Source organism: Pelodiscus sinensis, chromosome 30 (assembly GCF_052426305.1).
Source record: "Pelodiscus sinensis isolate ZL-2025 chromosome 30, ASM5242630v1, whole genome shotgun sequence".
Classification (NCBI taxonomy): domain Eukaryota; kingdom Metazoa; phylum Chordata; order Testudines; family Trionychidae; genus Pelodiscus; species Pelodiscus sinensis.
The window spans coordinates 14,834,077-14,860,796 of NC_143081.1; the positions used below are offsets into that span (position 1 = coordinate 14,834,077).

General features: G+C 50.5%; 3 protein-coding genes across 3 annotated transcripts; all 3 read right to left on the reverse strand.

Moving 5' to 3' along the window:
• Window positions 1-2,986: 2,986 nt before the first annotated feature.
• On the reverse strand, window positions 2,987-3,922 carry LOC142821190 (olfactory receptor 14A16-like). Its single transcript, XM_075912011.2, has one exon. It carries the CDS (start codon window positions 3,920-3,922, stop codon window positions 2,987-2,989), a length of 936 nt encoding a protein of 311 aa, XP_075768126.2.
• A 7,824-nt stretch (window positions 3,923-11,746) lies between these two features.
• On the reverse strand, window positions 11,747-12,691 carry LOC102453207 (olfactory receptor 5J3-like). The gene has a single exon (XM_006135502.3). The coding sequence runs from the start codon at window positions 12,689-12,691 to the stop codon at window positions 11,747-11,749; it is 945 nt and encodes a 314-aa protein (XP_006135564.3).
• An 8,229-nt stretch (window positions 12,692-20,920) lies between these two features.
• LOC142821310 (olfactory receptor 14A16-like) lies at window positions 20,921-21,856 on the reverse strand. The gene has a single exon (XM_075912184.2). The coding sequence runs from the start codon at window positions 21,854-21,856 to the stop codon at window positions 20,921-20,923; it is 936 nt and encodes a 311-aa protein (XP_075768299.1).
• Between the last annotated feature and the right edge of the window lie 4,864 nt (window positions 21,857-26,720).

Here is a 26,720-nt window from a genome sequence, read left to right on the forward strand (position 1 = left end):
TGCACCAGCTGAGCAAATTCCCCAGGGGGTTCATCCCCAGAGCGAAATGTTTAATGGCTAAGGACGGACTCGATCCCCTGCAGACAGAGCTTTGGGGGGTACTGGGTGCGGAGAGACTTGGGGTCTGATTTTCAACTCAGTGAAATATACGAATCTTTCTTTCTTTCTTTCTTTCTTTCTTTCTTTCTTTCTTTCTCATACTATGGCTAATACGGCCCCCCGGCCAAAGTCAGTTCTCCAGTCCCTTGTACTAGGGCTAATATGGCCCTTGGCCAAAGTCACTTTTCCAGCCCCTTCTATTAGGGCTAATATGGCCCTTGGCCAAAGTTAGTTCACCAGTCCTTCTTACTAGGGATAATATGGCCCTTGGTCAAAGTCTGTTCTCTAGTCCCTCATACTAGGGTTAATAAGGCCCTTGGCCATTGTCAGATCTCCAGTCCCAGCCCGGGATCCCTTAGGCAGGGGCTCGGCCCACTGCCCCCTTCCGCGGGGTATCCAGCCCCAACACGCTGAGTGCCAGAGCTTACTCTCCACCCTGGCCTACCTCCCACCAACATCAACTGGCTGCGCGGGCTGCTCCTTTCCTGTGGAGGGATCCCAGAGTCTCCTCCCCTGTCTGTGGTCGGCCCCGACTGAGCCCTCCGGTCTCTGCGTGGACCTGCCCCTCCCTTCGTGTGGATTCCCCTGGTGGCCGCCTGCGAGAACCGTCCTTCCCTCCCACACCTGCCGTGGCCACCCACTGGGATTTCTCCACAGGCCCTACCATGTGTGGTCCATGCAAATCCTCCCTCAGCAATAGGCTGAGTGACCAGCAGGTCTCCCCCCAATCCCGGAACTTTTGGTGATCCCATTGGAAAAAAGAGTAATATCTGAGAAAATATGAGTTCTCAACTGAAGACACACACACGGCCAGGGTTTGGCGGGACACACATTCGGTTTTATTGCCCAGCCTCCATGTGTCTGAAGGAGACATCGCCCAAGATTTCTCTCCCTCAAGGTCTTTCCGCTGCAGTGAGAGTGACTCGGGGTTTATGCTTTAATAGGCGTGGGTCTAGCAACCTTCCCACATCTGAAATAGGGCCGTGCAGTCCTATCCACATTCCCATAACGGTGTCAATAGAGACTAGGACCTTCCCACCCACCCAGACTTTTTCCCAATTCATCCTCACTAGGGGAAGCAAAACGTCACGTCCCTCAGAAAATCCCATCCCAGCAAGGAGGAGACGATGTCTCCAACCAACAATCCATTGACACCGTGCTTGGATCAGAAATACTCCATGCTCCCAAACTCCTACCTCCTGTAAAGCCACCTGGAAGAAACCCACAAATGAACCAACCCAAAGACCAAATGACGCCAAAGAAAAACAAAACCATCCAGCCAACACCAGCCAATCGGCTCATTCCGCAAGCACCGATTTTCCATCAAAACATGGGAAGAGACAGAGACGTCTCGATGTTCACAAGGGTCGTAGGTTTGGCTCTTGATATTGGGTGTGCTGGTCTCAGAGTATGTCTACACTACAGTGCTATTTCGAGTTAAGTTAATTGGAAATAACACATCTATACACAAAAACTATTTCGAACTAGCACGTCCACACTGAGTGAACCCTGAACCGAAGTTAAGGTTGGCCGGAACCAGTGCCGGCAGGGCATCAGGTTAGGACTTAGTGTGTGGGGCTGCTGCCTGAGGCTAACTGAGCTCCGTGCTTAAAGGGACCCGACCCCCATCCCGGACAGACAGTTCTCAGGGTTCCCCGCTTGCTTGTCTACCTCGATGAGGGACAGCAAAGCAGTCCTGGCTTGGAGTGCCCTGAGCGCCCACACTCGGGACACCACAGCACTCGGCCACATGGAGCCAGAGCTGCCCCTGGGCACGCCGGTGTGTCTCGTGGGGTCGTTGCCATCAGCCCGGCTGCACTTGCTGCAGGCTGCCATCCGGGGGTTCATCAGGGGCTGTCAGGATCCAGGAGGCCCTGGGGGAAAGCGTCCATCCTGAGGAGCCCTCAGAGCCTCCCTGGTCCTCCCCACCGGGGGCTCGTGCCCCATTCCTACCTCACGTCCTTCCACTGACCCCTCCCTAACCCCCTTCCTGATGTCAAATAAAAGACACGTATGATCAAAAATAGAAACTGGGTTTATTGAACAAAACCGGGGAGGGGTTGAACCTCTGGGGAGACTGGGAAAAGGAGGTGGGAGAGGAGAAGAGAGAAGGTGGGAGAGGGGAGGGGGAAACCTGGGAGGAGGGAGCTGGAAGGGGGAAGCAAGGGGAAGAAGGGGGAGGAGAAGCTCAGTGCTCAGGGTTGGGGGTCTCACCAGACCAACATGACTTTCATGCAAACCTGCTCCTGAGTTCCCATGTGGCCTTTGGTGGCCAGGCTGGCAGCTATCCTGCCAGAGACGGTAACATTCCTCTGTCTACCCCTTGAATGTCTTAGGGGCTGGGGGAGAGGAGAGGAAGTTTTCCTGGTTGTGCCCAGAGTGGCCACCAGGGCTCCCTGGGAAGGGCCGGAGGCCCCCTATTTCGAATTAAGTGTCTACACAGCACTTCCTTCGAAATAGCTATTTTGAATTTGATGTTACTCCTCGCAGAATGAGGTTTACCAAATTCGAAATAAGGGTTCCGCTATTTCGAATTTATTTCAAAATAGAGGTTTGCCTGTGCAGATGCTATTAGAGTGAATTCGAAATAACGGCTGTTATTTCAAATTAAGTTTGTAGTGTCCACATTCCCTCAGGTAGGATGGAGTTTATTACACTATAAATATATAAAACAAGACAGATGCGCAGAATGATTTAGGAAGACCTACATAGATTCTGACTATATAAACACTGATCCGTCTCTAACTAACTAGGATTTCGTTCAGTGCAGTTAATCGGGATTTTCCTCCATCATGGACATATTGCACCGTGTGCTCGCAAAGAGACAATCTGGTGCTCTGTTGATTACGCCATTTGAAATCGTGACCCAGAGCAGGTGAAGGAAATTTTAATTCTTGGAGACTAACCTCCACCCAAACAGTTTCTTAAACGCCGCTTTGAGCTCCCTGTTCCTCATGCTGTAGATGACCGGATTCATCACTGGAGGCACCACGGCATAGAGAACGCTCATCGCGAGATCCAGCCCTGAGGGTGCGCTGGAGGTGGGTTTCAGATAGGTGAAGGAGACTGTGGTGAGGAACAAGGAGACTACGGCGAGGTGGGGGAGGCAGGTGGAGAAGGCTTTGTGCCGGCCCTGCTCCGAGGGGATTCTCAGCACCGCTTTAAAGATCTGAACATAAGACACAATGATGAAAGCAAAGCAATTAAAAGCCAAAAATGCACCAAAGACCGTAACCCCAAGCTCACTGCGGTAGGAGTCGGAGCAGACAAGCTTGAGGAGCTGGGGGATTTCGCAGAAGAACTGGTTGATGTCGTTGTCCTGGCAGAATGATAAGCTGAATGTGATCCCGGCATGCAGGGCAGCGTAGACGATATCAGCGAGCCAGGCCCCAGTGGCCATGAGGACACAAGCTCTCCTGTTCATCACTCGCTCGTAGTGCAGGGGATGGCAGATGGCCACGTACCGGTCGTAGGCCATGATGGTGAGCACGTGAAAATCAGTTGAAATGAAGGTGACAAAGAAAAAGACTTGGGCAACACAGGCAGGGTAGGAAATTGACCTGGTGTCCAGGAGGGAGTTGGCCATGGATTTGGGGACGGTGACGGAGATGGAGCCGAGGTCTAGGATGGACAGGTTCCCCAGGAAGAAGTACATGGGGGTGTGGAGCTGGTGGTCGAGGGCTACCGCAGAGATGATGAGAAGATTCCCCATCAGGCCTGCCAAGTAAATCACCAGAAACACCACAAAGTGCAGAATCTGCAGCTCCCGCACGTCGGAGAACCCCAGGAGCAGGAACTCGGTCACGGTGCTTCCATTGGACATTGTCTTCCTCGGCATGTGCTGCGATGGCTGCGGAGAAGAGGACACAGAGAGATCTTAGAGACATCGTGCACCGTTCTCTGAAAACATGCTCACCGTGTGCAGCGGCTGTCGAAATAACCACACAGAACGTTAGGAATCATTACGAAAGGGACAGAGAACAAGACAGAGAATATCGTATTGCCTCTGTATAGAGCCATGGGACGCCCACATCTCCAATCCTGCCTACAGACCTGTCACCTCATCTCCAAAATATCTCTTGATATTGGAAAAGGTTGAGAAAAGGGCAACAAAAATGATGAGAAGGTTTGGAACGGGTCCCATAGGAAGAAAGACGGAGACTTTTCAGTTTAGAGAAGAGGAGACTAAGGGGGGATCCGATAGAGGTATATACAATCATGACTGGGGTGGTGAAGGTGAAGAAGGAAAAGTTATTGACTTGTTTTCATAAAGTAAGAACTAGGAGGTCCCCAAATGAAATGAAGAGGCAGCAGGTTTAAAAGAAACCAAAGGAAGGTTTTCTTCACACAACACACAGTCAACCTGTGGAACTCCCTGCCAGAGGATATTATGAAGACTAGGACTTTAAAAGGGTTCAAACCAGAGCTAGATATATTCGTTAAGGTTAGGTCCCTAGATGGCTCTCATGTTGTGGGTGTCCACCCGCCCCAGCACCCACCCTGATACTTACTAGGGGCGGTGAGTTACCCCATGGCTGTGAACGTGCCCGGTTCTGACATCGTCCATGGCACTGCCTCCAATTGCCCCAGCTGACAATTTGGGGCTGGATTCAACACTGTCATGTGGAGGATGCCGCCAATCGGATCTGAACACAACAGCGCTGGCTGAAAGCTTGGGCATGAAACTCACACGCTTGCAGTGCCTGAAATACCGCTCTGCGGTGGGACCTACGGCTGATTACTCCCGCTGCCTCAGTTTCCCCTCCTCCCTCGCTCTGCTTTGTCCTTAGTACTGAAAACATGGAGCTAGAAGAGCAGATCTGGGCTCTGACAGCACCGACTGCCTCCGTGTTGCTGGGCCGAGTCCAGACGGACAGCCCTTGGCTGGAGGCTTTGACTCTGCCTAGCTTGAAGGGGCTTGCTTAGCAGATTCAGCCGCAGCAGGACAGCCACTCAACTCTACGATTCAGCAGCCTGGCGGTGTCCCTTTGGACCAGAAACACACACCAGTGCCACAGGGCGAGGCGGTTCAGCCTGCGCCCTTCTCGGGCAATAGGAACGTGGCCACGTGGGCGTCCAGCGACCCTATTTTCCATTCACTTATTTCAAAGGCAACGGGTTTCCTGGGGAGCCCATTTTCAGGGGGGCGTCCGGGATGTTGGACAAATGATACAGGCGTTGGGAACCTGAAAGCATTTCGACCGCAGCTCAGCAACGCTTTTCACTGCTGTTCTGCACTTCGCAGCGCACTCAAGCTGCTGTTGACTGAAGAGAACCGAGCCAGATCGGAGTCTAGGACAAGTGCTTTTATTCCCATGATGGTAACAGAGAACTCAGGGCTGCTCCAGGTGTTTGATCAACTATGCACTTGCAAAGAATCCCTCCTTGGTGCTCTCGGGCCGTTACTCCATGTGCCCAGCATGTCAACCTCCCCTCCCCATGTCATCACCACAGCAAACTCACCGTGTCAGTCTGGGGGGAGGTGTCCCGGCCTGGGAGGCATTTACCGGTCCAGGATCCTCAGTCCTGGTCCATCTCTGCATCCGTCAACCCTGCCCCATCTCTGCATTGTCCGTCGGCAGTGTCCTCAGACCGGCCTCACATCCTCAGCATAGCTTGGTCTCTGGCAGCCCCTGTCAGATGGGGACCCACTCCCTGCGCCCCTGTGGGCAGACTGGGCGGGAGGGGGCAGGACCAGGGATGCGGGACTAAATATCTTCCCAGCTCTGGAGCTGATCCCAGCTTGGGCCAGCCTCAGACCCACGCCCTGATAGTCACCGCCCAGCCTGGCCTCAAGCAGAGGGCTCCGATCCCTTCACTGGTTTGGAGCAGTCTGGTGCTTCGTTAACGCTGCCTAATTATCTTGGAGTGAGCTTCCTCCTCCACCTCCCATGTTGCATCAACAGCTCTGGGGATGCACCCACCAAGAGACCCACCACAGGCTGGCTTGGGGCTGGTCTCTGTGACGTACGGACCAGAGGCAACAGGCTGAGCTCAGGGCCGTGTCCCAAATGGGGTCAACCCAGACAGCGCCACGGAGCCTGTGCCTGGAGGGATCTGGTGGCCTGTGGAGCTTGGGAGATGACATTTATCCCCGTCAGTCGAGAACAGGCCCGGGAACGAGTTTCCAGCCCGTGGTCTGTGCCTGGGAGTCAGAGCCAGAGAGAAACGTTCCTCCCCCGCCTGCACCCCAAATGGGCGTGGGGACACTTCAACTCACAGGCCTCCGTTCAGGTATTAACTCTGGGGGCGGCCCTCTGTCCCGGCTGGGGGAGACCCTGGCCTCATCAGCAGGAAAGGGGCCCTGCCTGATGGGTTCAACGCTCTCTTGCGTCTGAGGAATCATGCCTGCTGGGGGGCTGGGAGAAACACTTCTCCCCATCATCCTTGGATTCTGGATCACAGGGCAGAGTCCCCACCTGCAATGGGAGCCCGGCGCCGCGGCCTGCAAGCCCCACGTCCACCAGCTCGCGTCAGGGCTCTGAGGAGTTCCAGGTTCCAGGCTATGGAGCTGGGCACCTGGAGTCTTCGAGCCCACGGCTCTGGGGCAGCCTGGGCCAGGAAACCAAGGGTGGCCAGAGGCCATGGGCAACCGGCTCCGTGTTTTGGCCCCTGAGACTGGAAGACTTCTCCAATGTGGAGCAAGAACCGGTGCTGGAAATGACGTCAGGTCCCTGCAGGAGAAAGGAGGCAGGTTTCTTGGTGCAGGGAGGTGGAGGTCTGCTCACTGGAGCGGGGTTGGCTGAGCCACCCCCCATCCCTGCCCACAGCAGGAGGTACCAGGTGCCCCAGAGGGAGTGAATAGAACAGGGAACCATCTGGTGATCCCTCCCCTGTCGCCCATTCCCAGCCTCTGACAACCAGACTTTATCTAGTTCTTTTTGAACTCTCTTAGGGTATGTCTACACTACCCCGCTAGTTCGAACTAGCGGGGGTAATGTAGTCATCCGCAGCTGCAAATGAAGCCCGGGATTTGAATTTTTAAATGTCGGCTAGTTCGAATCCCGTGTCGCGCGGCTACACGCAGCATGGAGTAGCTAGTTCGGATTAGGCTTCCATGGATTAGCTGTTCCATGGATTAGCTGTTCGGATTAGCTGTTCCACGAGGAGTACAGCTAGTTTGGATTAGGAAGCCTAATCCGAACTAGCTACTTCGTGCCGCGTGTAGCTGCGCGGCACGGGGTTCGAACTAGCCGGCATTTAAAAATGGCGCCGGCCAGCTTCATGCAAATGAAGCCCGGGAAATTCAAATCCTGGGCTTCATTTGCAACTGTGGATGACTACATTACCCCCGCTAGTTCGAACTAGTGAGGTAGTGTAGACATACCCTTAAAGTCCTGCCCTTCACGACCTCCTGTGGCAAGGAGTTCCATAGGTTCAGTGTGTGCTGGGTTGGGTGGGGCTGAGTTGAGTTGACGTGAGTTGGATTGTGTTGGGTTGGGTTGAGGTGAGTTGGGCTGAGTTGGGTTGGGTTGGGTTGGGTTGAGGTGAGTTGGGCTGAGTTGAGTTGAGTTGGGTTGGGTTGAGGTGAGTTGGGCTGAGTTGAGTTGAGTTGGGTTGGGTTGAGGTGAGTTGGGCTGAGTTGAGTTCAGTTGAGTTGGGTTGGGTTGAGGTGAGTTGGGCTGAGTTGAGTTGAGTTGAGTTGAGTTGGGTTGAGGTGAGTTGGGCTGAGTTGAGTTGAGTTGGGTTGGGTTGGGTTGAGGTGAGTTGGGCTGAGTTGAGTTGAGTTGGGTTGGGTTGGGTTGAGGTGAGTTGGGTTGAGTTGAGTTGGGTTAGGTTGATCTGAGCTGGGTTCTGTTGGGGTGACTTGAGTTGTGGGGAGGGGCTTCTTGGGAAGTCAGGTCAGTAAGTTTTGGTCAGTGGCCCCCGATTGAAAATGGTTCCTCAAGCCTGATGTAGGGCAATAAAGCAGAATCAAAGATGGTCTTAAAACTTCCTGTTGATCACACACTTATATTTTACCATCCCCGATCCCCCAGAAGCAGGCAGCCAATCCCTTATCCTGGAAAGGGGAGACATCCCTGTTCATAGCCACACCTACCTCCAGCTGACATACATCTTCAAGCTCTATCATTTCTGGGTCATGCTATTCCCCAGGACCTCCTATCAATATTTGGTGAAGCATGAGATATCCACAGCACCCTACCACCTTCCAAAAAGGAATTTTAGCATTGGTACTTGTTACACTGAATTTCATATTCAAGCTTCCTTTAGTTTAACAAGCATATATCTATTCTTATTGAAGAATTTTAGTGAGTAATATCACTAGCAAGGATATCTGGGGATTAGAACTCAGGTCTACAAAGCTCTAAGGGAACCTACAGCCCTACATCCAGTAGCCTCTCTTCCCACCCTCTGCAATCTGTGGTGGTTGAACCTCATAGGAAGTCCCGCCCACTGAAGCAATCTGACTGACACTGGATTTAGGAGTCCTGATTGGCTCCTTCACCCTATATAAACTCATGGGCTGTAGCAGGAAGTGGTCAGAGCCTGGCTGAAGGAGGGGTGGGTTCAGTGGTGATTGTGGCCTTGGGAAGGCAGAGCGGAGGGTTGGGAGTGGTGGATATGGCCGACTATGCCAGGACAGCAGAGAGAGATGGAAAAGAGAACCAGACTAGGCACTGGGGCTGGGGAAAGCATTTTGGAAGTGTGGAAACAAGCCAGGCACAAGAAAAGGACAGGTTCCCTGTAGCCAGAAGAAAGACCAGCAAATAGGGGGCAGGAGAGGGAAATGAGGGGGAAATAACCAATAATAACAACCCTAGACAAGGACATTAAGAAAGTGATTTTCCACCCCTCAGAGAAGGGCAGAACGGATCCCCAAAAAATTGCTGAAGACTGAACAGGAGATAAGATGCTGTAACACTCCTGGAGCTGTGAGCTCAGTTCTCTAACCTAAGTTGTCTTTTATGTGGCCTGGCTGTGGCCTCCTCCCTCGGTGTTTGCCTGATGTCAGCACCTGGCGGCTTCTGATCCCAGCACTGCTGTTGGGCCGCAGATGGTCCCGAGATCAGAGCTATGACAAAGCCCCCAGAGGTTGCTGTGAGTGCAGTGGAGGGAGTTTGAAGGGTGATTTAAAGGCAAGAAGCATAAATGTGAGGGTGGTAGATTTCCCAGGCGTATGTCCCCATCTGTGCTGCACCCGGAGTCAGCCCGTGTACTGGCCAAACATGCGTTTTCATCAGAAAAGGGTGATTTATAGATATAAACAGGCTACACGTGGTCTAGAACCCACCCCACGTCCAGTTAAACACCCATGTTGGGACTGTGCGGATGGCTACCTTACTTCCTGGCTTTTCCATTTAGATCAGGGGAGGGGGGAGAATCTTTTTTGGCTTGTGGGCTGCAGAGCCACAGAAAAATCATTTGGAGGATGCACAAAAGTGAAAACAAAACAAACACGATTCTCGAAGTCGAGAATCCATTCTCCTGCTCCACACTGCACTTATTAGGAGTATTGCTTCCTCCGCAAAATGAGGGGAACTGCATGAATAGCTTGTGTGATCCAGGCTGGGATTTTCCCCAGACACCTCACTCAGAACACAGTGGTTAAGACAAAGCCACATGTTTATTAATTACAGAGAGACACATACAGAGTGATGCTTTGGGATAGCAAACAGGTCAAAGCAGATTATCTAGCAAATAAATGAAAATGAAAAATAAACCTAATGTACTAGGTGGATAGGATCTGACTCAGCAGTTTCTCATCCTGATTCATGATATAATCAGTCCACTAACTTTCCATACACAGCCTACAATGATTTGTACCAGCATCCAGCACTTCTCCCAGTCAAGATTTTGTTCCTCAGGTCTTTCCAGGAGATGTCTTGTGTGCAGAGTGAGGCCAAGAGGTGATGTCAAACCCACCTTAGATAGCTTCCCCCCACCTTTTGGCACAAATGTTTTGTTCCAGTTCAAGCTCCCAGACCAGTTTGTATGTAAAGACAGGTATGAAAATGGAGCTACATGTCCTGTGGACAAGGGGATGGGTTGCACCCTAAGCAAGTTTGCAGATGACTCTAAGCTAGGGGGAGAGGTCAATACGCTGGAGGGCAGGGAGACGGTCCAGAGTGACCTGGACAGATTAGATGATTAGGCCAAAAGAAATCGGATAAGATTCAACAAGGACAAGTGTAAACAGAAGAATCCCAAGCATTGTTACAGGCAGGGGACCAACTGGTTAAATTGCAGTTCTGCAGAAAGGGAACTGGGGATGCCAATGTAGACACAGCCCTGGAGTATTGTGTCCAGTTCTGGGCCCCCCACTATAGAAAGGATGTGGGCTCATTGGAAAGGGTCCAGCAGAGGGTGATCAAAATGATTAGGGGTCTGGAGCACATGGAACAAAGATTGAGAGATTTGGGTTTGTTTAGTCTGAAGAAGAGAAGAGTGAGGGGGGGAATTTGAGAGCAGCCTTCAGCTGCCTGAAGGGAGAGGGGCTGTTCTCAGTGGTGGCAGATGGCAGAACAAGGAGCAATGGTCTCACATTTCAGTGCGGGAGGTCTCGGTTGGCTATTAGTAAAAACTTTTTCAGTCGGATGGGGGGAAGCACTGGGATTGGTTCCCTAGGGAGGGGGTGGAATCTCCATTTCTAGTGGTTTTTAAGTCTCGGCTTGAGAAAGCCCTGGCTGGGATGATTTAGTTGGGATTGGTCCTGCCTAGATCAGGGGGCTGGACTTGATGACCTACTGAGATCTCGTCCAGCTCTATGATTCTATGAGCTATAGTCACATGTCCTTGCATGCCTCCTCATAGACTGTCTGAAACATGATCTAGAGGGTGCTTGTTCCTGCTGTGAGGGCAGGGGACTGGACTCGATGACCTCTCGATGTCCCGTACAGTTCTAGTGTTCTATAATTTAGGGGAAGGGTCACCTCTTCCACAGTCCAGGAGCTAGCAATATAGCTGATAGCTCTGTCCCTTTCGAAATTCAATCCTTTTGTGTCAGGCAGTAAATCTAATAATCTAATGGAAACAGGTCCTTCGACTTGGGTGCACTTTGGTTTACGACCTAGTCCAGAAGGATCCTTATCAAATTCCCCTTGAGTTCCCATGGGATAAGTAGAGCAGGCAATTTCCATAGCTACAAAATCCTCCAGTTGCATGAAGCAGGATTTAAGATATCAGTTCAGATTGGTTAACCTCTATGGCAGGTCTCAATTGGAGACTCTCTACTATCTCCCCATGCAGCAATCCAGGGACGAGGATCAAGGTGGGACACTCCATTTTCCTTCCCTTCCATAGTCATGTTGCTTCATGTTCCTTGTAAAAAGAACATATCCCAGAAGAGCGATCAAGGGTCCATCGCCTTGTTGGGAACATGCCCTGAGCATCGTACTCTATGTGAAACTAGGGGATTCTCCCGGCAAGCCCACCGTTACCAATGCGGAAAACAAGATGGGTGCCAAAAACTGGGGATAACTGTTTTGTAGCGATCTCCCATGGCTGTGACTCTATAAGGGCATCACATGGAACACAATTAATCTAATGGAAACAGGTCCTTCAACTTGGGTGCACTTTGGTTTACGCCCTAGTCCAGCCCATGTTATATCTATTTTTAAGTTTTTCTTTTTCTTTTTTCTTTGTCTTTTTTTCTTTTCTTTTTACTTTTTTTCTTTTCTTTTCTTGTATCAATTTTATTTTGGAATCATCCAAAGAAGAATTTCTTCCTAGCTTTCCTCAGGGATTCCTTCACCTCTTTGTTTTTCAGGCTGTAGATGAGGGGATTGGCCAGGGGAGTCAGGACTGTGTAGGCAACAGAGAGAACTTTCTTCAAGTCCCCCATGAGTTCGGTGGTGGGGAACATGTAGACAATGAGCAGTGTTCCATAGTAAATGGTCACCACGATGAGATGGGAGGAGCAGGTGGAAAAGGCCTTTTGCCGCCCTCTGGTGGACGGGATCCTCAGGATGGTGGTGATGATGCAGATGTAGGACGTCACGGTGAGTAGGAACGGGCCCAGCAAGAAAATGAAGCTGTATATGAAAGCCAGAGTTTCCATCATCTTTGGGTCATTGCAGGAGAGACGTATCAGAGGGACAAGATCACAAAAGAAATGGTCGATAGCGTTGGGGCCACAGAAAGTTAACTGGGAGACTGACAACATTGATATGCCATTACCTAGGAAGCTCCCTAGCCATGACCCAGCTGCCAGCCGTAGCCAGGCCCTGCCCCTCATGTGGACTGCGTAATGCAGTGGGTGGCATATCGCTAGATACCGGTCATAAGACATCACCGATAAGAGAAAGCATTCAGTGGCAACCAGAAAACCAAAGAAATAATATTGGGTGAGGCACCCACTGAAGGAAATGGTCCGGTCCCCAGTCAGGATACTGGCCAGCATCTTCGGCAGGAGGGTGGAGCTGTAGCAGATCTCCAGGCAGGACAAGTTGCTAAGGAAGAAGTACATGGGGGTGTGCAGGTGCCGATCAGCCACCACCAGCACCACGATGAGGAAGTTGCCAGCCACAGTTACAATGTAGATTAGTAGAAAGAGCAGGAAGAGAAAAGTTTGCAATTCTGGAAGAATTCCAAGTCCCAGGAGGATGAATCCTGTGATGGACGTTTCGTTTCTATGTTCTGGGTTCCCCATGGGGTGGGTCCATGGGAAGGTAATGAACTCCCAGACAATAAATAATATTCATCCAAGAAATATTAACGTTTTTTTCTTCTGGCTTCCAGCACAACAGCTGAGCGGGATATGGGGCCCAAGGGAGGAGAAATGCCATCTTTTTATCCCGGGGATCGATTCCATCACTGAACAGACTGGAGGTTAAAGCAACACACCCATCTCTCTGCAAACCTGCATGGCACCTTGACAGATGGCACCTATAGAAATAGGGATTCAGATACAACAGTAAAGAGACAGACAGAGTAAACTGCATAACAAATTTGGTGGTCCTAGCTCTTACCACTTTGAAGGCATTCTTGGACAAACAGTATCACTTTATTTCATAATAATGGTGAGGTGGAGAACTTCTTACTCCAACCACTGGAAGCCTCATTCCATGAGGAGTAAGGGAAGTTGAAGGAAGAGTGTTTTTCCTTTGACTTCCTGCTGTGTAGACAGCGCCAAAAGCCGAATTAAGATATTTCGACCTGAGCTACACAATTGACGAAATTGTAGTTTCGTAGCTTAATTTGACTTTTGCCCTGCTGCGTAGAAGTGCCCCTACAGTTTTTTGAGTGGGTCAACAAGCAGAAGGACAAGGAGGATCCAGTGGATGTAGTGTACTTAGCTTTCCAGAAAGATTTTGACAATGTCCGTCATCAAAATCTCTTTAGCAAAGGAAGCTGCCATGGGATAAGAGGGAAGGTCCGTTCATGGGCTGGTAAATGGTTAAAGACAGGAAACAAAGGGTAGAAATAAATGGTCAGATTTCTGAATGGAAAGAGGTAACTAGTGGTGTCCCACAGAGGTCTGTACTAGGACCAATGCTATTCAACATATTTATAGATGATCTGGAGAAAGGGGTAATCAGCAAGGTGGTAAATTTTGCAGATGCTACAAAACTTCTCAAGATAGTTAAGTACCAGGTAGGCTGTGAAAAGTTACAATAAGCTGTAAAAATACCTGAGTTATTGGACAATAAAATATCATCTGAAATTTAATATCAATAAATGAATATTGCAAACATAATCCCAACTATATGTGTAAAATGATGGGGTTTAAATTAACTGTAGTCCCAAAAGAGAGCCAACTTAGAGTCATTGTGTAGACCTCTTGGAATACATCAATTCCATGTGCCGCATCAGTGAAAAAAGGAAACAGAATCTTGAAATTTTTTTAAAAGGTCTAGACAATAAGTCAGAAAAATACCACCTGGCATCGATCTACATGCATGGCAAACCCATTTATTGAGACTCCATGAGGATGCGGTTACTCCATCATAAAAAAGATACCTTGTCACTGGATAAGGTTCAGAAAAGGATAGCAAAAATGGTCAGTGACACGGAATAGTTTGTGTATGAGGAGAGAGAAATACGGCTGCCGCTTTTCAGCTCAGAAAAGAGCTGACTAAGGGGAATATGATTGAGGTCTATAAAATCATAACTGGTGTAGAGAAAGTGGATAAGGAACCTTCCCCATAACACAAGACCTAGGAGTCACCAAATGAAATGCATAGGCAGTGGGTTTAAAACAAAAAAAGGAAACATTTCTTCACACAATGTGTAATAAGCCTGTGGAACTCCTTGCCAGAGGATTTTGTGAAGGCCACGGCTAGCAGTGGAACCAAAAAAACCCTACATAACTTCGTGGAGGTTAGGTCCATCTGTGGCTATTAGCCAAGATGGGTACGACTGGTGTCCCTAGCCTCTGTGTGTCATAACCTGTTCTGTTCACTCCCTCTGGGGCATCTGCCCCTTGCACCCCCAGTTCTTGGACCTTCCCGGATCTTACAGGGGTCCCATTGTTCACTGCTGGGAGCCCCTGTTGGGAACCCCCCTTTCACCTCTGTCCTCCACCTGGTCCCAACCCTGCTACTTCCTCTTCTTGCTCAGTTTCCCTCACTTTGTAATAGTTGGAAAAAGCTTCAACATGGATAATAATGACCAACACTGAGGGAAAAGCGGCGAGGAGTCCTGTGGCACCTTATAGACTAACTGAAGTGTAGGAGCATAAGCTTTCGTGGGCAAAGACCCACTTTGTCAGATGCATCACGAAAGCTTATGCTCCTACACTTCACTTTGTCTGTAAGGTGCCACAGGACTCCTCACCGCTTTTGCAGATTCAGACTAACACGGCGACCCCTCTGATACTTAACACTGAGGGAAAATCCCATGTTCTGCCAGACCTGCTCGAAACCAGTGTCTGCCCCTGAGCAATGAGCAGGGTAACAAAGTCAATTCCGCTGTCCCCATCTCATCTCACTAACCTTCTCCTGCCCCCAGTGAGGTCACCGCCAGCGAGAAACGCACCCGGGATGCTGGGCGGGGAAGCGAGGCGGCTGGAGGTGATGAACTCCTGAGGTCTCTTCCAACCTTATGATTCTATGACTTTGTAAAGTCTCCTCCAGTCATTAGCAAGTTGCCAGGGACTTCAGAGATGTTGGTTCATGTCCCTCCTTTGACACCAACCTGACTTTCAGGCTGGATTATACAAGTGTACGACACCTGTGCATGGTGAGGGGCAGTCTGGGCAGTCACGGATATCAAACCTCGCCAGATGCCAAAAATAGCTCTAGAAATCCATCCCGCTGTCAGTCGGGGCCCCATCTGGAAAGCAGGGGAATCAATACCTCCCAGCGAGCGAGATGATACCGACTTTCAGGGCTGTGAAGTCGTCAGGTCCCGTGGTGATAGGGGGACAATTTCGGAGCTAGGCTAGAAGTGACTGGAAAGGTTTTTCCTTTTTTACCCCAATTCCAGCAGTCGCTTTGGGCTGGGAGTTTGAGAGAACCTTGCCAAATTCCCCTGGTGTACGCCTGGTATAAATTGCTGGACAAAGTTACATTGCTTCAAAAACCAAGGGAGGGAAGGTTATTTTACCTCTGTGGTGGGTCTGTCATAAGATAGAGTCTCTGATGTCTTCTCCTCATGAAGGATGCAGGGACCAGCGTCTGGGTTAATCAATCCAGCTTTTCTGCCTTCACCTGCTTTGGTGTTCACAGGACATGGAAGGTCCCAAGGCAAAACAGCGACCATGCCTTCCTCCCCATGTCTGGTTAGATGCCCTCAGATACTGCCAAGTGGAGAGAGTCTTTTCTCCATCATTATATCTCCTTCCATGGGAAGGGACAGTCTCCTGAGGCACGTGTGCGTGGAGAAGCTAACGAGCAAGGAAACATTAGTGTCTGATTCATTCTTAGACAACACCCGCCGTGTCAAACGTCTAATCCTCAAGGGAAAGTCAGGGCAAAGGATAAAGCATTTCATTCTACAACAGATCTTTTCTTGGCTGGGTGAATGCTCCTGGGATGGTGAAGAAATAGCTTGCTCATTCTAGGAATACATTTTATGGCTGAGATTTTCAGGGCTGCCCAAGTGATTTAGACAAGTTGGGGTGAAGCACGTACAGGTTAAGCTGTTGCTTAAAGCTCCAATGAACTCAATGGAATTGGTTTATTTTAGCGTTATGGGCAGGACTTCCCCAAAATATTCCTGCTTCGGACCCTTGGGGGGCTAGGACCAGCTACTTTTTCTAAACAAACTTCCTTTTGCCTTCTCTAGCAAGCACACACATGGTGGCCAGTCCCTTGCCAATGACGCTGGCTAAGCAGCTCAGGTAACCTTCTAGTGATTTAGGTGCCTTAATCTCATTTCCCAAAGTGTCCTCCTTCCTGACGGTTGGGAGCCTGTGACCAGTTTTCTCTGTTCTTGGACCTGTTTTGTCTGTTCTACGGCTGGTTTTGTTCAACATCTTTATAAATGACCTGGCTGAGGGGATGGATTGCACCCTCAGCAAGTTTGCAGATGACACTAAGCTAGGGGGAGAGGTAGATACGCTGGAGGGCAGTGATAAGATCCAGAGTGACCTAGACAGAGTAGAAAATTAGGCCAAAATAAATCTGAGGAGGTTCAAGAAGGACAAGTGTAGAGTCCTGCCCTTGTGACAGAAGAATACCAAGCATTGTCACAGGCTGGGGACCGACTGGCTAAGTAGCAGTTCGCAGAAAAGGCCCTGGGGATTCCAGTGGATGAGAAGCTGGGTATGAGTCAACAAGGCTCCCTTGTATCCAGGAAGGCTAATGGCATATTAGGTTGCATTAGGAGGAGCATTACCAGCAGGTCCAGAGAAGTGATTATTCCCCTTTATTCAGTTTTGCTGAGGTCACATCTGGAGTATTGCGTCCAGTTCTGGGTTCCCCACTATAGAAAGGATGTGGGCGTATTGGAGAGGGTCTAGCGGAGGCTGACCAAAATGATGACCGGGCTGGAGCACTTGACCTATGAGGTCAGGCTGAAGGATCTGCATTTGTTCAGTCTGCAGAAGAGAAGAGTGAGGGGGGATTTGAGAGCAGCCTTCAACTTCTCAGCAGAACAGCGGGGCCCATAGCTGGTGGGCCAGGTCAAGACTAGGGGGGCTGGTGGCAGTGGGGCTAGAAATGATGTTGCCTGTTCCAGCTGAGGTCTGGAGGGTGCCAGACCAGGGAAGTCCAACCGGTATTAGGATGTTTGATACCCAAAAGAAAAACACAGACCCCTCCCTGTGGAGGAGAGTGTCACACGTGGGCCAATTTGGGGATCCATGGGTGTCCAGAGATTACACTTCTGCCCTGGGTGTGAACCCATCTCCATTCTGCATCTTCATTCTAAAGCTTCCTGCTTCACCATGAAGGAAATGGCCGTTGCAAATTTTACGGAAGTGCACCTGTCATAATCAGTATGGGTGATCCGTACCCGGTGACTTCAGGTTTAACTATGTCTCATGCAGCTAGCCAAGTGTCAGGTGGTCAGCGTATAACATTTCAGGTAGGAATTTCAAACTGGAAAAGGGGTTTTTCTCTCTGTTTCCTTGTTTGAGATTTAGAGCGGTTTCCTCCAAGACTGAAGGAGATGGGAGGCCCATCTGTCCCCAAGGACAAACTTCTTACAATTCCAGGTTTGGGAATTTGGAATTAATGGCTGAGCTGGTAAGGATGTTTTCTCTCTTTTGCAACTATAGTTTTGACAGGGGCTTCCCCTGAGTATTGAGATCAATTGGTAGCTCTCTCCATCTAGCCACGTTAGTATGCTTGCAACTGTAGCTTTGTTTTGATAATAAGTTTGTTTCTTTTTCTTATTAACCGGTATTGGTTGATCTTTGTGTTCTGAAAGATCCATCTGTGTGGACCTGCATGCCTGACTGAGGGGTCAGCTACCACAGACTGCAGCTTGGTTTTCTCTTTTCTTTTTTCAAGATCTTTTGGGAAAAAGAGCTTGGGGTAATCCGGTGGTGTCCAAATGTCCACCCTGGTTCTGGATTTCAAGGCACTTGATGGTGGCAGCAGATTGTCCAAAATCCAGGTATTAGGATTTGGGGGATGGGAGCTTGTACCAGAGCCTGCAGAGGCACGGTTTTGGGGTGTTCTTGCAGGCCCCCACTTCTGCATTTGTTTTGCCAGAGTGAGGAACAGCTTTGACAACCCCCCTGGCTTTTCATTTCGGATGTCGAATAGCCCATCATCACGGATGGCTCCCAAACCATTATCACACCCATGTGCAGCTGACATCATTTCTGAGAGACCCTCTTCTCCAAGACTTTCTCTCCTTATTCAGCGAGACTTTCTCAGTAGCCTACCCCTTGTCAAAACCCCATCTAGGCTATGAGTCGCAATCGCTCTGTATTCTATAGACAGAGTTCACTTGTTTGCCGAGCAAAGCCCCACAGAGGAACCAGGGTGGGTGGTTTTACTAGCAGGGGTGATGTACGGCCTAGGAGAATTGAACCCAGCGCTCTAGGGCTACCAGGAAACCTGCATCTCCACATTGCTTTGCTACTTGTAATTTGATTGTGCCTCGCATCACACCATCTGATGGACGGCGGTTTCAGACATTCCTAATAGGGCCGTTGGCTCTGTCCCTGGTGGGGAAAGTACCAAGGAAGAGAGCTGAAGGCCATGAAAATGAAAAGGGGAGATTCTCTGGGACCAGAAGAAGAACTCGCTTATCGGAGGGCAAGGGAAGGAAATGGGGAGAAATGACTGAACAGTAAAATCCCAAGATAAGGACACACAGAGAGAGGACACCAACCCTCTTTGACGAGCAGAGCAGCTCAGAAAAATGGAGGAGACTTAGTAAGAGCTAATTCCCACTGGCATCGCAACGGGTGCAATATGGACAACTGGGTCCCGTCAGTTTTCCAACCCAAGGGGTCTCTTCCACTGTGTTGCTGTGAGAACCACCATGTTCCTTAGCCTCCCTCCGACCTCATTGTTTGCCCATCCCCCCTTCCCTAAGGGCCTAATGGGAAAACGGCCAGCACCGTGACGTGAGAGAGCAGGTGGCCAAGGCATTTTGGCTCCCAGTGGTGAGACCTTTGGTGGTGCTTGGTGGGAGCTGGTCCCAGCGGGATGTAGCCCATTCAAAGCTATGAAGTTATTCCTAGTCATGCACTGAGCAGTCATTGCTGGTGCCGGGTTGTTTGCATGCGGCCTGGTTGAGGGCAGTGGGGGCCGACCCAGAGCTCACCCTCTGGGTCCGGATCCAGCCCGTGGGCCGGTATTTATCCATCCCAGCTCTAGCCCAGGACCTCAAGCAACTCAGCCACAGGCTGGGGGGTCTGATATGGGATTGGGTAAGAGAGATTCTGTGAGCTGTGGTGCAGGGGGTCACACATGGGTAGAGGAGGGTCGCTGCTGAATCTTTGCCATTTAACAAACACACAGGAAACTGAATGTAAAGTAAATTTTGGCTAGCATGTGTGATCCGAGATGAGATTTTTCTCCCGACACCTCACTCCAAACACTGGTTAAAACAAGGCATGTTTATGAACTACAGAGAGATACATAAAAGTGATGCTAAGGGATAGCAACCAGAGAAAAGCCGATTATCTAGCAAATAAATGAAAATGAAAATGAAACCTCATGTCCTAGATGGATAGGATCAGAATTAGCAATTTCTCCTCCTGATTGATGACATAATGAGTCCATCAAGTTTACCTACACAGAGTAACAATCCCTTTTGCCTGGGACCAAAATTTACCCCAATTTAGTCTTTGTTCCTTGGATTTTTCCTGGATTTGTCTTTTGTGGGGAGTGCAGTTGAGAGAGGATGTCAGACCCCAACTTGTACCATCTCAGAGGGGGAGCCGTTTTAACTTGTAAATAAAAAAACTTAAAAAACAATGATGGTCCTGTAGCACCTTAGGGTATATCTACACTACAAAGTTAATTCAAACTAACAGCTGTTAGTTCGAATTAACTTTGATAGGCGCTACACATACAAACCGCTAGTTCGAACTTAATTCGAATGCAAATCAGGTAAGTCAGCAAAGGGAAATCTGCGGGGGATTTAAATATCCCCTGCGGATTTAAATAAACATGTCCGCCGCTTTTTTCCCGTCTTGGGGAAAAGCCGGAAAAAAAGCATTTAGACTGGCGCGATCTTCCGGAATAAAGCCCTTTTCCGGAGGATCTCTTATTCCTACTTTCAAGAATAAAGTAGCCAGGCCCTGCTACTCATATGGGCTGAGTAATGCAGTGGGTAGCATATTGCTAGATACCTATCATAAGACGTCACCGATAAAAAAGATAACACACTGGACATAGACCAACACAGAGTAATCCATAGACTTCAGCTGAGAAAAAGATTATCAAAGCAGGGTGCTTTGCTATGGAACTTTGGGTTCATCTTGCCAGCAACTCCAAGACAGCATCGGATCGTGAACGACAAAGCCCAACTCCCACTCTGTGATCGATCTGCCTGGCCACTAGATTGATCCAGACTGCAGACTGGTAACTAGAACATCGTCTGGCGGGACTGTGTGTGTCTGGTCTTTGTGTGTATGAGTGACTGAAAAATGCTTTTGTTGTATGAGTGTCTTTGTTGAAGACATGAGAGATAGTGTCAAATTTGCATGTGCAGACCAATTCCACAGACTCTCTCTCCTTTTGGTTCCTCATATTGTTTTGTAGGGGAAGAGCTACTTTGAGATCCATCAGTGAGCGCCTGTGCAAGTTGATATGTTCCCAACAAGTCTCTGTGTCTTTCCACTGTGTCTGATTTGGGATTTGCTACTATTGTATTCTCAAGAAATGTGATATACTGCCTTTTCCTCCATAAAAGATCGCGTGTGCTTCGTTTAAGCATAACAATTGCACCTTGTGCTCCCAAGGTTACAATCTGGTCCTCCATTGATAACACCAAATGAAATCGTGACCCAGGACGGATGAAGGACGTTTTATTTCCTGGAGAGTAATCTCCACTTAAACAGTTTCTTCAATGCTTCTTTGAGTTCCCTGTTCCTCATGCTGTAGAGGACCGGATTCATGACTGGAGGCACAATGGTGTAGAGAATACTAAGCGCAAGATCCAGGCCTGACGGAGCGCTGGAGGTGGGTTTCAGGTTGGCGATGCAGCCTGTGCTGAGGAACAAGGAGATCACAGCGAGGTGGGGGAGGCAGGTGGAGAAGGCTTTGTGCCGGCCCTGCTCCGAGGGGATTCTCAGCACCGCTTTGAAGATCTGCACATAAGACACAAGGATAAAAGCAAAGCAATTAAAAGCCAAAACTGCACCAAAGGCCATAACCCCAAGCTCACTGCGGTAGGAGTCGGAGCAGGCCAGCCTGAGCAGCTGGGGGATTTCACAGAAGAACTGGTTGATGTCGTTGGCCTGGCAGAAGGGAAACCAGAAGGTGTTCTCGGTGTGCAGGGCAGCGTAGACGATACCAGAGAGCCAGGCTCCGGTGACCATGTGAACACAAGCTCTCCTGTTCATCACTTGCTCGTAGTGCAGAGGTCGGCAGATGGCCATGTATCGGTCATAGGCCATGACGGTGAGAAGGGCAAAATCAGTAGAAGAGAAGAGGACAAAGAGAAAGACTTGGGCGACACAGGCATGGTAGGAAATTGACCTGGTGTCCAGGAGGGAGTTGGCCATGGATTTGGGGATGGTGACGGAGATGGCGCCGAGGTCTAGGATGGACAGGTTCCCCAGGAAGAAGTACATGGGGGTGTGGAGATGATGGTCGAGTGCTACAGCTGAGATGATGAGAAGATTCCCCATCAGGCCTGCCAAGTAAATCACCAGAAACACCAAAAAGTGCAGAATCTGCAGCTCCCGCACGTCGGAGAACCCCAGGAGCAGGAACTCGGTCACGGTGCTTCCGTTGGACATTGTCTTCCTCGGCACGTGCTGCGATGGCTGCGGAGAAAAGAACACAGAGAGATCTTGGATTCATCATCGATCGTTCTCTGAAAACACGACCTTGTGTGCAGCAGCTATCAAAAAAAACCAAACAGAACGTTAGGAATAATTAAGAAAGGGACAGAGAACAAGACAGAGAATATCGTATTGCCTCTCTAAAACCATGGGATGCCCACATCTCGAATCCTGCCTACAGACCTGTCACCTCATCTCAGAAAAGATACTTTGGCATTGGGAAAGGTTCAGAAAAGGGCAACAAAAATGATGAGAACTTTGCAACGGGTCCCAATGGAAGAAAGACGGAGACTTTTCAGTTTAGAGAAGAGGAGACTAAGGGCGGGATCTGATAGAGTTCGATAAAATTGTGACTGGAGTGGTAAAAGTGAAGAAGTAAAAGTTATTGACTTGTTCTCAAAGAGTAAGGACTAGGAGTTCCCCAAATGAAATGAAGAGGCAGCAGATTTAAAAGAAACCAAAGGAAGCTTTTCTTCACACAACACACAGTCAACCTGTGGAACTGTATGCCACATGATATTGTGAAGACCAGGATTTTAAAAGGTTCAAAGAAGAGCCAGATAAATTCATGAAGGTTCGGTCCATCAATGGCTATTATCTGGTATGGGTAGGGATTGTGTCCCTGGCCTCTGATTGTCAGGGGCTGGGAATGGGTGACAGGGGAGGGCTCACTGGATGGTTCCCTGTTCTGTTCTCTCCCTCTGTGGCACCTGGCACTGTCCACTGAGGACCGACAGGACACTGGGCGGGATGAACCTTTGGTCTGCTCCAGTCTGGCCATTCTGATGTTCTTACAGACGGGGTGGGGATCAGGGTGATACACGGAGCCGTCCCGATTCCCTGCAGCCACTTCTCATGTGGGGGTGTCCACCCTGCCCAGCGCCTGCCCCACTACTCACTAGGGATGGTGAGTGACCCTGCTGGTGTCCATGTGCCCAGCTCTGGTATCGTCTGTGATGCTGCCTCCGATTGCCCCAGCTGACAATCTTGGGCCGGGTTCAACGCTGTCATGTGGAGTGACACTACACATCCGAACACAACAGCGCTGGCCCAGCGGCACCCCCTCTGGGCTCCACCCACCGGCTGTGCACATGGGTGTGAAACTCTCACACTCGCCCTGTCTGAAAAGCTGCCCTGCAGTGTGACCTATGGCTGTTCCCACCCTCTGCCTCAGTTTCCCCCCTCTCTCAGTCTCCCCTGTCCTTGGTACTGAAAACAGCGTCACAGGGCGGACACAGAGCTAGAAGAGCAGATCTGGGCTCTGACAGCACCAACCGCCTCCGTGTGGTTGGACCGAGTCCAGACGGACAGCCCTTGGCTGGGGGCTTTGACTCTTCCCAGCTTGAAAAGCCTGGGGCGGAGGATTCATTGCTGGTGAGACAGCCACTTAGCTCTACGCTCTGTGATTTAGCAGCCTGGACGTAACCCTTTGGAGCAGAAACAGACCCCAGTGCCACAGGGCGAGGCGGTTCAGCCCTGCGACCTTCTTGGAGAACAGGAACGTGGCCACGCGGGTGTCCAGTGAAACATCTCATTTCGGGCGGGCCACTATTTTCCATTCACTTATTTCAAAGAAAAGGGGGGTTCCTGGGAGCCCATTTTTCAGGGAGGCGCCTGGGACAGTAGAAAAACACTGCAGGCATTGGGAACCTGAAAACGTTTTGACCGCACAGATCAGCCACGCTTTTCACCGCTGTTCTGCACTTTGCAGCCAACGCAGGCCGCTATTCACGGAACAGAACCCAACGAGATCGGTTTCCCTGTTTCTAGGGCGAGTCTTTTTATTCCCACATTGGTAACAGAGGACTCAGGGCTGCTCCGGATGTTTGATCAAACACACACTTGCAAAGAGACCCCCCTTGCAGCTCTGGGGCTGGTACTCCCGGCATGTCAATCACCCCCCATCTCATGGCCCCCGAAAACTCACCGTAGTGCTCAGGGGGAGGTGTCCTGGTGTGGGAGGCATTTACCTGCCCAGTGTCCTCAGTCCTCTGTGTGTGTGTGTGTTTCCGAGAAAAGGTTTAACGTCCGTGTCTTTACTGCTAGGACCGGGGTCCCGTCGCAGAGGGCAGCCAACAGGCCAACAGATGCCCCGTTATATAGGAAGAGCTTATTACACCTTAGATTTTAGCTTCTAGGATGCAGAATCCCTTCGCAGCCGGCAGTCTGGGAAAGACTGAGAGATGCCCCAACGGATCTGTCACCTGGGAGTGACACGATCCAAACGCCCAAGCTCTTCCTATACCTGTCCCTTAAGACCGGCTGAAGTTCTTTTAAATTGTGCTTGGTTCTGTTACAGCAACTGAAGGAGTCAGGTTAAAACTTAAACAGTTACAGGTTTATTAAAAAGACTTATAAAGGCATATGGTTACAATGGCTATTGCTCTATTTCTTAACTGCTAGCAAATATAGATTTTAAAAAATAGTTACGAAGAAAATAAAGATAGAAAATAGAAATAATGGTACCAAGTGACAGCTTAATCTTTAAAGAGCTCTAAGTCTATGTGTACACTTAAGACAAAGGACTCATCCAGGTACAAGTTTTACCCCCTTCTGTGCCTCTCGACTCCAGCGGGTCAAGCCATGGCCGGTCTCTCAATTCCTAGGAAAGACGAATACGAGGTGGGCATCCCCGTGGAACCTCGGGAGATCAAACACCTAACCTGACCAGCAGGTAGAGGGTAGATTGATGCTCAGAGTAAATGTGCTGTTGGACCCATCTTTATACCCTTGGAGGCCCGTATCCTCTTTCTTATCTTAAGACGCCAAATTGTACTGGTCCGTTTTGTGGCACCAGTTCTTACAAGCAAGTTTCAAGTTAATTTACACTTGTAAGAGAGATAACTAAATTGTGAGTACTAGACATTTTTTACTGGGTGAGTAATTCCTCCCCCCGCAGACGGCTGTGTGTTCGTATCAATATGGGATTAAGTCAAGGGCACTCCTTAGCAGCCTCTTGGTCAGCAATTGGCATATCTCTGTTTACAGCCATTCACGGTCACAGCAGCCTTCTGCTCTGTGTGCCCTGTATGCTCCAGGCAAGCAAAAATGGATGTTACAGGGGGGTTCCTGTCTGGCTACACTGGCCCATCTCCGTGTCCATCAGTCCTGGCCCATCTCTCCTTTGTCCATCTGCTGTGTCTCCAGCCCAGCCTCACATCCCCGGCGTGGCTGGGTCTCTGGCAGCCCCTGACAGATGGGGACCAGCTCCCCAGACTTGCTCCCTATGCCCCCGGGGGCAGACTGCGTGGGACGGGGCAGGACCAGGGATGCAGGACTAAAGCTCTTCCTACCTCTGGAGCTGATCGCAGCTTGGGCCAGCTTCAGACACTGATAGTCACAGCGCTGTCCTGGCCTAGAGCAGTCGAGGGCTCCGGACCCCTCACTGGTTTGAAGCAGCCTGGTTCTTCGTTAACGCTGCCTAATTATCTTATAGTGAGCTTCCTCCTCACCCCACCCACACACACTTTGCATCAGCAGCTCTGGGGAGCACCCACCAAGGGACCCATCATGTCGCTGGCTCAGGGCGGGTCCCTGTGACGTGGGGGCCGAAGGCAACAGGCTGAGAGCTCAGGCCGGGCCTCACGCGAGGTCGACCCAGACAGCGCCACAGAACCTCTGTCCGGAGGGGGGCCGGTGGCTTTTGGAGCTTTGATAGGGGGACGACATTTATCCCCCGCAGCCGGGAACTGGCCCTGAAAGGTGTTTCCAGCCCATGGCCTGGGAGTCGAGCCAGAGAGAAACCTTCTTCCCCCACCTGCACCCCAAATGAGGGTGGGGACACTTCAACCCACAGGCCTCCATTCAGGCATGGCCTCTGGGGGGCTGCCCTCTGTCCCGGCTGGGGGAGAACCTGGCCCCATCACTAGGGAAAGTGCTCTGCCCGGTGGGTTCAACGTTCTCTTCCTTCGGAGGAGTCACACTCGCTGGGGGGCAGCTCTGGGGGCTCACGGTGGCCGGTCCAGAGCTCTCCTTCCCTGGGGCCCAGAGCCGGCCGACCACTGTGGCCTGGGCTGAGAGACACGCCTCCCCCTTCCCTGGGCGGTTCCCCTGAAGATTTGAAGTGAAACGCGCCCTTCATGGGATGCGGGTGAGAGGCAGGGCGGAACTGGCTTCGAACTCCCATTGGTGGGCCCCATTCCTGCCCTGCAGTGCTGGTCGCTCCAGCCCTACCCTGGAGAGACGCTTCCCGCATCCTCCCTGTCCCAGCGTTATCCCTGCAGTTTCTGGATTTGGTTTCTGATTCTGGATTTGGTTTCTGACTCCCAGAAACTCTTCTCCCCAACATCCTTGGATCCTGGATCATAGGCCAGGGTCCCTGCCTGCAGTGGGAGCCCAGTGCCACGGCCTGCAAGCCCCACGTCCACCAGTTCATGTCAGGTGTCTGAGGGGTTCCAGGTTCCAGGCCATGGAGCTGGGCTCCTGGAGTCCTCGAGCGCATGGCTTGGGGGCAGCCTGGGCCAGAAAACTGAGGATGGCCAGAGGCCCAGGCCAGCCAACTCCTTGTTTCGGCCCCTGGGACCGGAAGCCTTCTCCAATGTGGAGCGAGAACAGGCTCTGGAAATGACATCAGGTCAATGCAGGAGAAAGGAGGCACGATTCTTGGTGCAGGACTCTAAGGGGACAGTGCAAATCTGGTAGATGGAGATCCACGCACTGGCTCAGAGTTGGTTGAGCCAACCCCGATCCCTGCCCACAGCAGCTGATACCAGCTGCCGCAGAGGGAGTGAACAGAACAAGGAACCACCTGATGATCCCTCCCGTCACCCATTCCCAGCTTCTGACAAACAGACTTTATAGCCATTGATGGACCTTTCCT